The sequence below is a fragment of the Arachis ipaensis genome, chromosome B3 (assembly GCF_059453495.1).
Source record: "Arachis ipaensis isolate K30076 ecotype BB chromosome B3, ASM5945349v1, whole genome shotgun sequence".
NCBI classification, from domain to species: Eukaryota; Viridiplantae; Streptophyta; class Magnoliopsida; order Fabales; family Fabaceae; genus Arachis; species Arachis ipaensis.
Window position 1 is genome coordinate 21789319 of NC_142438.1, and position 12658 is coordinate 21801976.

The window sequence follows — 12658 nt, forward strand, 5'->3', positions numbered from 1 at the left end:
GCAAATCGAAAATTTTTGGGACAAAATTGAAACAAAATAAAATTTAGAAGGTATTTTTAAAATTTTTGTCAAACCTCAAAAGACACAAAATATACTTTATCCTAATAAAATATAGATAAATAATATTGTACCACATAATATAAACTAACAAATAATCAAATAATATTATTAAACAAGATTATCCGTCTACCTCAATATATCATATTTCACTAATAGTGTCATCAAGCGACATCAACACTGTTAATGAAAAATGAATCAGGACTTAACAACTTAGTGAACCGTTGCCGTTGGTACAACTAGAATCACGATTTTGGGGCACGACGCCGGCGTCAGACCACTTTGGGCTTAACTCGAAGACCAGGACACAGAACGGGGCAGAAAACACCCATAAACAGAAACAAGTAAAAAAGGGAAGCACTTCTCAGAAAATATGGCGTTGAAGGAGTCTATTGTCATCGACGCAGACGACGAAAGCAACCACAACAACAATGCACTGTATCAACTCCAACCTTCTCAGATATGCGAATCATTCTTTGATCACGACGCCCAGCACCAACAAGAACAACAAGGTTTCGCCAGACGCCAATGGCGACGGTTAGATTCATTTTCTACTATCCATCCCATTCACTTTCTTGCTTTCTTTCATTCTTGTTTTCTACATTGTCCCTGGACAAAACCTCAACATGAAAAATATTCAATATAGTTCTTGGGAATTGAAAATGCTGATCAAATTAGTTACTATTGGGACTAACCTTCTCCTCTCTCTCTGTCTGTTTCTGTATGATCTTTAAAGATTTCTTGGAAGGTGAGCGGATATGGTTTATGCATTGAATATGGTCTTATGTTTTTTTTCTTATTAATTTTGAAAGAGTTGAGGTAATTGAACTGTTCTGTGGACCACAAACAAGTAACACTGATTCCGAATGGTTTCTTTCACTTTTAACTATCATTCTTGTTGGATTGTTATTATTTTCTCTTCCCCATGTACAGAAATTCTTACTAAGAGGTGTACATGGCAAATTAGATAAATTAATTATGTTTGTTTGGATTTCTTTTTCCACTAAAAGCTTGTGATGTAAAGATTTTAATTGTAGGTTGTAAGCTAGCTTTCTTATTGTCCCTTCATTAAATCTGTGAGTTCTGAATGTTTAAGTGTATGAAATAATGAAATCTGAGTAGTGAAATAAGTATAGTTCTCTCTTATTATAAACAAAAAGTTAATATAATTGTATACTCCTCCTCTAAGTGCAATTTTTATTCTTGACTTCCACTGGTGTAGTGAAAATGCCATTCATCTTGGGGAAAATGAAAAAAGAGAAAAGGAGTTACTGAATCAAATTATCAAGGAAGCTGAAGAATATATTCAAGCTTTCTATGAAAAAAGAAAGGTTAATTGTGAGACAAGCAAAGCTACCAACAGAGGAAAGGAGAAGGTAGAAGAAATAGTGAAGTTCCCTTCTGCCTTTTTGCGGAACATTATTCATTTTGTGTCATTTCTCATGTTTTTTAAAGAATATATGCAGATATACTTGGCAAACCAAGCGAAGTTTCACAAAGAAGCTGACAAACATTACTGGAAGGCAATAGCGGAGATGATCCCTTCTGAAGTTGCCAATATTGAGAAGAGAGGAAGGAAAGCAGAAGCTGAGAAGAAGCATCAAGTCAATCCTATTCAGGGTCCCAAGCCTGGGAAGCCTACAAATCTTGCGAGAATGCACCAAATGATTTTGAAGCTTCAACAGAACCCTCTGCCGCCCAAAGAAGACAACAAAGATGGTAAATCTATGAAAGATGGAGAGGATGCCAAGACTGGAAAAAATTGTTAAGCGGGTGCAAGAGGCTGCTTGTTCAGCTTTTGCAACACTTGAAGAGGTTCTGACTACAATATCTGTTTGTTTTCGCTTAATGAATCATATTCAGTTATCCAATTTACTTAATTTTATGTATGGCCCACATTTGGTTTACTTCAAACAGGAGGCTGCAGAAGAGTTGGCACCACGATTAGAAATTATATTGAAGCACCTGATGCTAGCGTTTGAGAAATATTAGGTTGTGGTTGTTTGATGTATTTGCAGATATATTGTTATTTGTAAATATATTTTTCTCAAAAATTGTGGTTGTTTGATGATTTTGTTGGATCTTTTGATATTTTGTGGTTGTTGTTGTAGGAAGAATTTTTAGTGGGATCATTTTGATGTTTTGAGAATGATTAAATGTTATTTAGATTAGCGATTGTCATTAGATTTATAAAGAACCAAATTCTAGTTGTAATGAACTTATATAGTTTAAAAAGGCTTTAGTATTAATTTTACTAGGGGTGAGCATGGGTCAGTTTGATTTGGATTCAAAGTAAAATTAGAACCGAACTGATCAAAATATAATTAGTTCGGTTTGGTTTGGATTTATATTTTTTTGTGTATGTACCCGAACCAAACCAAACCGATTAACAACAGATTGGTTCGGTTCGGGTAATTGGGTACCCAATGACTTTGAAATTCATAAAAAAACTAAATTTTTATCTTAAAAATTCATCAAGTACAATAAACATGTAATATAAATATAAATAATCTAAAGATGTTAAACACTAAATATATTAAAAACTAAACTCATTAAAATCCAAACGTATTAATAGTGAATAATCTCATTAAAAGCCACTAAAAGTCATATATATATTTTTATTTTTTTATTTAATTAATATATAATCGGGTTCACGGGTTGGTTTGGGTTTCGCATCCCAGAACCGATACCCGAACCAATCACTAACAAAGGCCATTAGTTTAGTTCGGGTTGGACCCAATTACCCGTTGATTACAGAACCAATTTAATTGGTTCGGTTCGGGTTCGGACGGGTAATCGGGTACCCCGCTACCCGTGCTCACCCCTAAATTTTACTTTTAAAAAAATTATGGTTTAAAAATCGAATTTTCTAAAAACTAGGGGTGGCAACGGGGCGGGTTTTTGCTCTACCCGCCGTACAACAACCGGCATAGAACCCTTCTCGTTTCTACCCGCGAGTAGTAAAACGTTGAACCCTAACCCGCCCCTATAATTATTAAAATTCAATAAATAAAATAAAATTTCAAAATTTATATAACTATTATCACATACATAACATAAATTAAAATAAAAATTTAAGTATGATACAATATTATTAATTATTTACTAATTATTTTACATATATTATATATATAGCGGGGCGGGTATTACCTAAACCCGACCCCGCCCCACCTCTCCCAAGAACCCGTCCCGCTAAAAATCCGTCCCGGTGCGGGGCGAGTAATTACCCGCTCCGAACGGATAGGGGCGGGTGGGTACCCGTGGGTTCATGTGGTATTGCCATCCCTACTAAAAACTGGTTTTCAAACTGGATTTTTGGTTAAAAAATTTGATTTGGAAATGGATTTCTAAAAACTGGTTTTAAAATTGAATTTTTGGTTAAAAAATCTGGTTTAAAAAAAAAAACTGAATTTAAAATTTGGATATTAAAAAACTAAATTTAAAATCGGATTTTAAATTTGGATATTAAAAAATTGGATTTAAAACCGGTTTGTCATCGTGTTGGCTCTTCTGCAGGCTCTGCTCTGCGTCCGTCGAAGATCTGCTGTCTCGCTGGCGGCTTGCTTTGCAACGGTGCAATGCGGCGACGATCCCAAATTGAAAACGTCCCTGACTGTTTCTGGTTTCTGCTTCTGCTGTAGGTGAGATTTTTCTTTTTCTTTTTTTATATAGTATTTCTTATTAATTTTTTATACTAGCTTTTTGCTCTTTCAATGTATTGATGCTAATTGTATTTGTATGTAAAACTGATTGATTTAATTTGTGATAGGTTTAGATGAATTATATTTGTATGTAAAACTAATTGATTTGATTTGTTGTTCTCTTTGTACTTTTTCCTTTCTTGAGCCTTGTATATCATTTTTCCTATTATTTTAAGATATTATGTCGTTGTATCAATTCGTTTTTGTGCTTGAGGTTTAATTTTTAGCTGTTTAAATTCTTACTCTTTTATTCCGTATTGAACAAATTTGATAAGATCATCAATAAGAAATTTCTTCTACTGTGGTTTATGAGGATGATAAGGTACTCTCTCAGCTTTTGATCAAATCCTCAACTTAACTGTTACAGCTTAACGACGGATAAAGTGATCTCTGTCAAAAAAAAATGGACACTTCGACTCTCAACCTTTTTATTTTGGGACAATACGGTCTTTCTGTTAAAAAATTTATTAAATAATAATAAAAATTAGCTTTGTGTGAGTTTTATTTGTATTTTGTGGGAGGTTTAAACCTCCACAAACTATTAATAACTTTGTTTTCAAAAAATTCCTTTGTCAATGGTGGTTAAGTGAAGAAAAACCATTGATAAAAATGATGCCACAAAAAAAATAATTATAGTACAATACCTTTTAAAGAAAAAAATAACATCAAATAAGAAATGAAAGAAGAAAACTTTAATATTGATAATATTGGTATTTGTGATGATGATGGTAAAGGAGATAATGATGATGATAAAGTATGGTTACACAGTAAAAATAATAGAAGTAGGAGTGATAATAATGAAGATGAAAAAGATAATGGTAGTAGTGATAGTAATTAGTTATATTGTTGAAAAATTTTTGTGAGGATTTAAAATCCCATAAAATACAAATAAAACCTTTATAAAACTAATTTTTATTATTATTTAATAATTTTTTTAAGAGAAAAACCGTATTATACCAAAATAAAAAATTAAAAATTTAAATGTTCATTTTTTTTAGACAAAAATTACTTTATCTTTGATAAAAATGAACAAAAGTCGAATTAAGTCTTTACTCTAAATTTAAAGATGTGCATAGGAGTTATTTGTTTTGTTTCATGAACTGATCTCTATTGTTTTTTCTGTCCGAATTTTCTATATTGAATTAAAAATCTTATTAACATTTACATAAACTCTCTAGTTTATACTTTGTCAAATATTTTATTCACCTAATTTACCCTCGTCTAGCTTATGCAGAATGAGGAGATTTGCGTGAACTATTGATGCCGAGGGAGTTGCCATTCTAAAGCGCCGCCAATAACTCAACCAGGGAGCCGCTCTCAGTTATCATCATCACTTCCCAATTTCAAAAGTCATCGGAGAAGTTTCTGTCACCTTGAAGTGCAATATTCAGTTAAATTGCTCAGTGGCAGTGCGTGCCATACCTCTTCATGGCCTTCATCAAACAAAGGGTTAGCTCATACAGCTCTCTTTCCTCACTTTCACTCTGCACTTTCAAACTCTATTCTTCTTCTTCCGAAGCTTTGATTTCAAAAGCTCATGACACAGACGAAACCACAGAAACTGCCCAAACCACTAACCTGTCACCCCAAGAGACCCTTATAGCAGAAAATTTTCACTCTCTCATTAAAGACCACTACCGTAAAAACCCTAATCCCAACGCCACCTCACCCACCCCCAATCTCACCATACCCGATCTCAACATCAGTTTTTCCAAAATCTCCGCCACAGAAACTGTTTCCCCCGCCGTCGCCCGCAAGGTTATCGAGAAATGCGGGGGTGTCCGCCATGGCATCCCCTTGCTCCAGTCTCTCGCGTTCTTCAACTGGGCCACCTCCCTCGAGGGCTTCCCTTCATCCCCTGAGCCCTACAACGAGATGATCGACCTTGCCGGAAAGCTGAGGCATTTCGATTTGGCATGGCATTTGATCAATTTGATGAAAGTTCGCGGAGTCAAAATAACCATTGACACGTTTTCTGTCCTTGTCCGACGATACGTGAGGGCCGGATTGGCTGCGGAGGCGGTTCACGCCTTTAATCGCATGGAAGACTTTGGTTGCTTCCCTGATATTGTTGCATTTTCAATTGTGATTAGTAGCTTATGCAGGAAGAGAAGAGCAATTGAAGCTCAATCATTTTTTGATAGTCTTAAGGATAGGTTTGAGCCTGATGTTATAGTGTACACTAGTTTAGTTCATGGTTGGTGCAGGGCTGGGAATATAGCGAAAGCCGAGGAGGTTTTCAGGGATATGAAACTGGCTGGAATCAAGCCTAACACATACACTTACAGCATTGTGATTGACTCACTGTGCCGGTGTGATCAGATTTCTCGTGCTCATGATGTTTTCTCAGAGATGATTGATGCCGGCTGCGATCCTAATGCGGTTACTTTCAATAGTCTCATGCGAGTTCATGTGAAGGCTGGAAGGACTGAAAAGGTCTTGCAAGTTTACAATCAGATGAAGAGGCTGGATTGTCCTGCTGATACGATTACTTATAATTTCCTAATTGAGAGTCATTGCAGGGATGAGAATCTTGAAGAAGCTGTGAAGGTTCTCAACTCAATGGTTAAGAAAGGGGTTTCTCCAAACGCGTCAAGTTTCAATTCAATTTTTGGATGCATAGCTCAGTTACATGATGTTAATGCTGCTCATAGGATGTATGCTAGAATGAAGGAGCTGAAGTGCCAGGCTAATACATTAACTTACAATATATTGATGAGAATGTTCGCGGACTCAAAATCAATTGATATGGTTTTGAAATTGAAGAAGGAGATGGATGAGAATCAAGTTGAGCCCAATGTGAATACTTATCGAATTTTGATTTCAATGTATTGTGAAAAGGGGCACTGGAACAATGGCTACAAGTTTATGAAGGAGATGGTTGAAGAAAAAGGACTAAAACCTAATCAATCTGTTTATGAAATGGTTCTAGAACTGTTGAGGAAAGCAGGGCAGCTTAAACTGCATGAGGATTTGGTGGAAAAGATGGTTGCCATGGGATTTGTCTCTCGCCCTTTGTAGAAGTAGCTTCACTTGTCACATCTTAGTTTATATTAAACTGTAAACTACTTGTATTACCTGCTTAACTCATAGTTTAGTTGGTTAAGAAATAGTTGGAGAGTTCTTTATTTTATTTTATTTTTGTGAACTTGTTAAATTCATAGGCATCATCTATAATTTCTTTGATTTATGGCCGAAGTTTTGTAGTACTTGAATAACTCGGTGGAAACGTTGTTTGAAGTTAGGCATTTAGCATGTAAGGTTGTGCTTGTTTATAGGGATGGAACACTGAGACAGGAACATAAAGACACAAGATCCTATTTGATAGATGAGATATGGATCAAAATCATATTTGATAGATGAGCCAGGGATAGAGACATTGTGTCTAGAGATACTAAATTAATGTATTTTGTGTTTATTCTTATAGAAAAGATACAGAGATACTAATAAATAATATAATTTATTTTTTATTTTTTTATTATTTTTATAAATTTTCTATTATTATATTTTTTTCTTAAATTTTTTAAATAAAAAAAAAATTAAATTTTCATAATTTATTCTATTTTATTATTAAACAGAATACAAGAATACTAAATTTTGTGTCTATGTGCTTTATGTCTTATTTTTAATGTATTTTCTTGCCCTGGTTTCAAAAATAAATGCAACCTAACCGATAAAGCGGTGCCTTTGTTGGGCAATGTATTCAATTAAGCATTTACTTTGTAAGGTGTCCTATTAAATATATGTTTTGCTTAACAAAAGCTTTGTTGTGCTATTTACGTTTTCCTTATTTTCGCTGTTAAGTTTGCAGTTTGCTTAATTTTTGGTTCTATTTTTGTTTTAAAAAATAAGAGAGATTTCGAGTTATCCCTCCAATCCCAACCTATGGTGTGCTGAAATAAGTGAAATATCAAGAATGTGAACTACTAATTCCAAAAATAGGTCTCCATACATTTTTCTTATTCTGATATGTTGAATTCATCTATTGGCTACATGCGGCATCTGTTGTCCATAAGGCAGGCCATAGGGTAGTAAATGACGCCCTTAAATGTTGATCATATTGGTTTCAATTTATAAATTAAACTAGTGTAAAATCTGCCCTACGCGCGGGCCAAATATTGATCTATTGTAAAAATTTGTTGAATATGTCTATTTATACTAATAATTATTACTTTTAATTTGAAAAACTACTCTTGTTAAAAATTTATTGTACAATGTATAAGATTGTTACATCGTCTCCTTTTCAGAAGCCAAATAATTTTGCCGATATGAATAGATTCAACTCAAATGTAAAAACTATTATGTTTATTTGTTTAAATATAGTTACACAAACAATGAATACTAAGTGACATTTAGTTATAATAATTAGATCCCTAGTATATGGTTAATCACAGACTGTGTATTTAATCTACTTTGTTATAATTTGTTTATAAAATTATATGTATATTTAACCCAAGTCTATGGCTAAGCACGAATTGTATATTTAATCTATAAATAATTTTTTAATATCATCTTTTAAGTGTTTTTCCAACAAAAGATTTTGTGAATTATTTCCATTGGCCCTAATTAAAAATGCATTCAACAAAGATAAAAATAACTACTATAATAAAGCATAATTTATGAGCAAAAATAATAACAAACAATTAAAAAGATTTAATATTGAGAGTTTATTTCTCCATCAAATACCATCACATCCACACCATGAAGTTTGTCACTTATTTGAGTAAACATAATCACAGAACCAAAATATTAGATAGGAATATGCAATCATATGTACAGATTTGGTGTTATCTATTATTACTCTCCTTGGCTATATGATTTGCAAAACCACATTTGACGCATCCACAACCTGAAGTCATAAATTATGGCATTGAAATTACAAAAGATGAGAACCATTTATTTATACACTGTGCATATGTGAAATCTCTGTGGGTTAAAACGTTACAACTAGGAGAAATTTGCTGGGTAAAATCTGAAAAAATTATAGATGTTTTTGAGGCATGGTGCCACCAAATTGTGGTTAGATGCGAAAAAATAAAAAAAGACGGTGGATTAATCTATGATTTACTATTATCTGGGTTACTTGGAGAATCAAGAACAAAAAACTGTTTGAAGATAAACAAATACAGGATAATGAAGTTTGGGAAGAAATCATTTACCATTGGAAGGAATGGCCAAGTGTAGGAGCCAAGAAAATTGTAAAGAAAAGTCGGAAGATGGAAGATGGGGTCAAGGGAGAAAAGAAAATAGAATTTATTGGTGTTATATGCAGAATTCATCAATGATAAAAATGTAACATCAGTGGGAGATTTTCTTATAAATGCTGAAAATATGTTAGTGTGCTTCTTGTCTGATGTTATTAATAAAGGAAACTTAGTAGAAGCTGAAATTGAGGTGGTAGAGTTGAGTTTGCAATGCATATTGGAGGAAGCGGTTGAAAGCATTGAAGAAGGATATTAGGAGCTGGACATACAACTTTCAAAGAAACAAATTCTTGAACCTGTTACAATTCAAGCAAGCTAATGCAAACGAATTTAAACACATGGACGAGTCTAATAAACATGGCACTACAAAGAATTATGTAGCAAGTTATTAGGCGCTAATACTCCTGAAGTTGAGAGTGGTTGTGCTGCTCATTCGATGCTAGCAGCTGCATATCAATCAAGACTATATCGTTTTTGTCAGTAATTATTTCCTATGTGTACATGAGTTGTGTTCTTTTGAATTTGCTAAAGTTAGTGCTTAGGAGGAGAATTGACATATCAAATAATCAATCCTTCAGGTTTTGTAGCATGGTTTGCTGATAGATTTTGCTCTAATCTTGCTTTTACATTTGTAATCAAAGTAGAATTCCTTGAATTAGTTTCTAAAATCTTTGTAACACTTTTCTTAGACGTGTCATAGGCAGTTTAGTTCATCCTCTATGGTTGTTATTAGTTAGTATTGAAGCACAAGGATTCCATAGTATACACTCCAACTTATATTCAATAAGCTCTGACAATTTCAACCAGTTTTATGAAGATATTTATTTAGAAGTATCACTCTGTAGTATAGAAAAAATATTTGACCAAAGTGTCATTGGTGTAAATGTTGAAGTTTGATAAATTGAGCTTAGAAATTCAGAATCAAACTCTGCTTTCCTGTGGGGAAGATCTAAGATATATTCATATTTAGGGTATGCTTGGTTGGGGGTAAAATTGGGTGGAGAATTCTGTATATTTTATGCGTTAAGTTTATCTATGAAAATTTTGACTTCATTTTTACCCCACAATTAAAAATACCCTTAAGGGATTAGAAAAAGCTCAAGCAACAAAATAACTTGCTAGATAGAAAAAAGACTGATTTGTTTGCTTCATATAGCTATTACTTTTTGACTGACTATATATTCCATCAATGGCTGCCTTTTGATTGATGAAATTGTAAGGATTAGAATCATACATGACCCATTTGCTCAGCTTTATATTACTAAACTTTCTTTCTAACCATTTTAACCAGAGACTTGAACCAATCTAGATCATGAATCATGAGCAAAATTTGCACAATCAAGCTTGTGCTCTGTCATTGGATTCATAAAGCAAAGTTTGCAAAATTCAGCATTTCTGTTGAAGTTCTGATTCTACTCATTCTGAAAACTGTTTTCCTTCAAATGTCTGCGAAAATTGCCAATTCGCCGGGGCAACATTGTAAGATGTTAATGTTTTTCCACTGCTGACAGTTACCTCGAATGACAAAGGTTGTCGCTGAAGGTTGACATTGCAATGCCAGTTTTGCCCCCAATTCCTTGCCATTGGGATCCACCCTGTTCTAGATCCCTTCACTTTCATAGCAACCACTTCACCATCAAGTCCTACATTGGTTACCAGAACTTGATAGAAGTGAGCATTTCCACTCATTGTGTATTTCAGGCCACCACTTCTTTGACACTTCACTCTGCAAAGTATATAAACATGTTACACTTCACTCATATTTTTACAAGGGATATTATTGTCACAACTTTAATATCTTGTCTATGTTTCAATATCTCTGTATTCTGTCATAATATACTTACGGATAAATTACTTTGCTAATTCCTATAGTTTAAAAGCTTCCAATTGAGTCCCTACACGTTTTAGATTTGGTATTTAGGTCCTTCCCATGTTAAAAACATTAAAGTTAGCAGAATATCCTTCGCCAAATCGAAGATACCCACGCTTAGAGGTAAATTTGTAAACCTGAATGTCCTCTCATTTTCAGAATATTCTGATAACTCTAACATTTTTGGCACGATAAGGACCTAATTACAAAGTTCAAAATGGTGCAGGGACCCAATTGGTTTTTAAAACTATAGGGACTTAATTACAAATTTGGTAAAACGACTGAAGTAATTTAATCTATAGTGACTAAACACATTCTATATCTTTCATCAGTGAAAGATCCTTTTTACCTTCTATACTGAACTGGAACAATATCAGCTTTACTCTTTGCAATTTGGGCAAATGCGGCATGTGACATCTCAAAATGCTCTCTTGGAAAGTTGCACCATCCACCATAATCAACTGAGAGGCCATAATTTGGAGCACAGAAATCTGTAGCAGTGACAACAATAGAAGGGCTTCCCATAACACACCACAAGATGTGGTCAACACACCTGATCTCATAGCAAGCCCCACAAGCACTCCCTCTGTTGAACAAAATGCTGCTCAATCCAGCACTGTGTTTTCCATAACTTGCCTTGTGAATATCTCCATAGCCACAAGCTCCTTCTGCAACACATGCAAATCCACATTTTTCAGTTACTGTAGTTTTTTATGCTAAGACATTGTCATTTATCAAAATGAAAATGTAGTACCAGTAACGAGAGATCCTTCATCAGTGTCTTTGGTGAATGTTGCAGTGGCTTTCTTCCAATCTTCATCATTGTAAGCTGCAATCTTCCATGAATGTAGTAAAATGAAGCAGAGGAGTGTAAAGTGAGGAACACCCATCTGAGATAATAGTGATTAGTAATGTACAAACTAGTAATTACTTCAAATTACTTCTAATAAATTGTATTATGCTGTTTTCTCTTTTTGGTCACATGTGGGGTCTAACAATGTGAATAAACAAAGTGAAAAGGGGTTTTCTTTCTAACTGCAAATGATGAAGATCCTTCCTTGCTAAAGATGGGGTATGGAAATTTTGAAGCTTTGACAATAATTCTATAAAAATCTCAATTTCCAAATGTGGGGACATTAAGCTAAGCAATGCCGAGATATTAGGTAAATTTTGTTACATATTCCAAGGAATGTGTTTGCTTTTTTCTGTTGTTGTCTCTTCTTTTGAGGTGAGAAATGGAGACTCAAAGTTGGGGTTCGGTGTTTGGAGCCAGCAAGTTTTGGATGCATTGAATTGAAGAGGCTATGGAGAGAGTAGAGAGAAAGGGTTTAAGGCTTTGTGTTTGTGGCAGACACCACAAAGCGGTAAAAGACCTAAAGGCTGAAAAACACTTCACTTCAGTGTGGAAACTTTGACTTGGCCCCGAGTTCTTACTTTATTAGTTTATTAATCATTTTGTTTCAAGGGGATTGATTAGCTGATTTAATATGTTTTCTTCTCTCTATTTTGATTCTCCATTGAATTTTTAATATGTTGAACAGTGTATGCTTCACCAGTAGCCATTGTAATGGTAGACCTATGTAGTGTAAGATATAAACAACTGTGTTGGTTTTATTTTATTAATGTTAGCCGTAGGTGAGTTGAGAGTGAGTAGCTATGAGCCGGTTCGAATTTAATTCGTTAATAATTTGATAAATTAAATTTGTGTGAGTCAAGTTTGAGTTTGGAATTGAGCTTATAAATTAAATGAGCCGAGCTTAAATTTGGATAAGTTCAGTTCATTAGCTCATGAGCTGGCTCGATTATATATATATAATTATTAATGT

The 12658-nt window shown here is 34.0% G+C and overlaps 3 protein-coding genes across 7 annotated transcripts; 2 read left to right on the forward strand and 1 right to left on the reverse strand.

Moving 5' to 3' along the window:
- The first annotated feature begins 216 nt into the window (after positions 1-216).
- On the forward strand, positions 217-2181 carry LOC107632636 (clathrin light chain 1-like). Of its 2 annotated transcripts, XM_016336305.3 has the most exons (4): positions 217-594; positions 1280-1433; positions 1524-1872; positions 1975-2181. In XM_016336305.3, the coding sequence occupies exons 1-3, from the start codon at positions 431-433 to the stop codon at positions 1824-1826; spliced, it is 621 nt and encodes a 206-aa protein (XP_016191791.1). In that variant the 5' UTR covers positions 217-430; the 3' UTR covers positions 1827-1872; positions 1975-2181. The 2 variants fall into 2 exon arrangements, with proteins under 2 accessions (XP_016191791.1, XP_088365660.1); XM_088509534.1 differs by having other exon boundaries at positions 1524-2181.
- Positions 2182-3570: 1389 nt separating this feature from the next.
- LOC107629878 (uncharacterized) lies at positions 3571-7088 on the forward strand. Of its 4 annotated transcripts, none has more exons than XM_088509536.1 (3): positions 3571-3698; positions 4034-4080; positions 4984-7088. In XM_088509536.1, exon 3 carries the CDS (start codon positions 5187-5189, stop codon positions 6777-6779), a length of 1593 nt encoding a protein of 530 aa, XP_088365662.1. In that variant the 5' UTR covers positions 3571-3698; positions 4034-4080; positions 4984-5186; the 3' UTR covers positions 6780-7088. The 4 variants fall into 4 exon arrangements, with proteins under 4 accessions (XP_088365662.1, XP_016188301.1, XP_088365661.1 ...); XM_088509537.1 differs by having other exon boundaries at positions 3573-3698; positions 4993-7088; XM_016332815.3 differs by lacking the exon at positions 4034-4080.
- Positions 7089-10083: 2995 nt separating this feature from the next.
- On the reverse strand, positions 10084-12207 carry EXPA20 (expansin A20). The gene is made up of 3 exons (XM_016337798.3): positions 11587-12207; positions 11182-11500; positions 10084-10688 (listed from the first exon to the last, which is right to left on the reverse strand). The coding sequence occupies exons 1-3, from the start codon at positions 11720-11722 to the stop codon at positions 10379-10381; spliced, it is 765 nt and encodes a 254-aa protein (XP_016193284.1). The 5' UTR covers positions 11723-12207; the 3' UTR covers positions 10084-10378.
- Between the last annotated feature and the right edge of the window lie 451 nt (positions 12208-12658).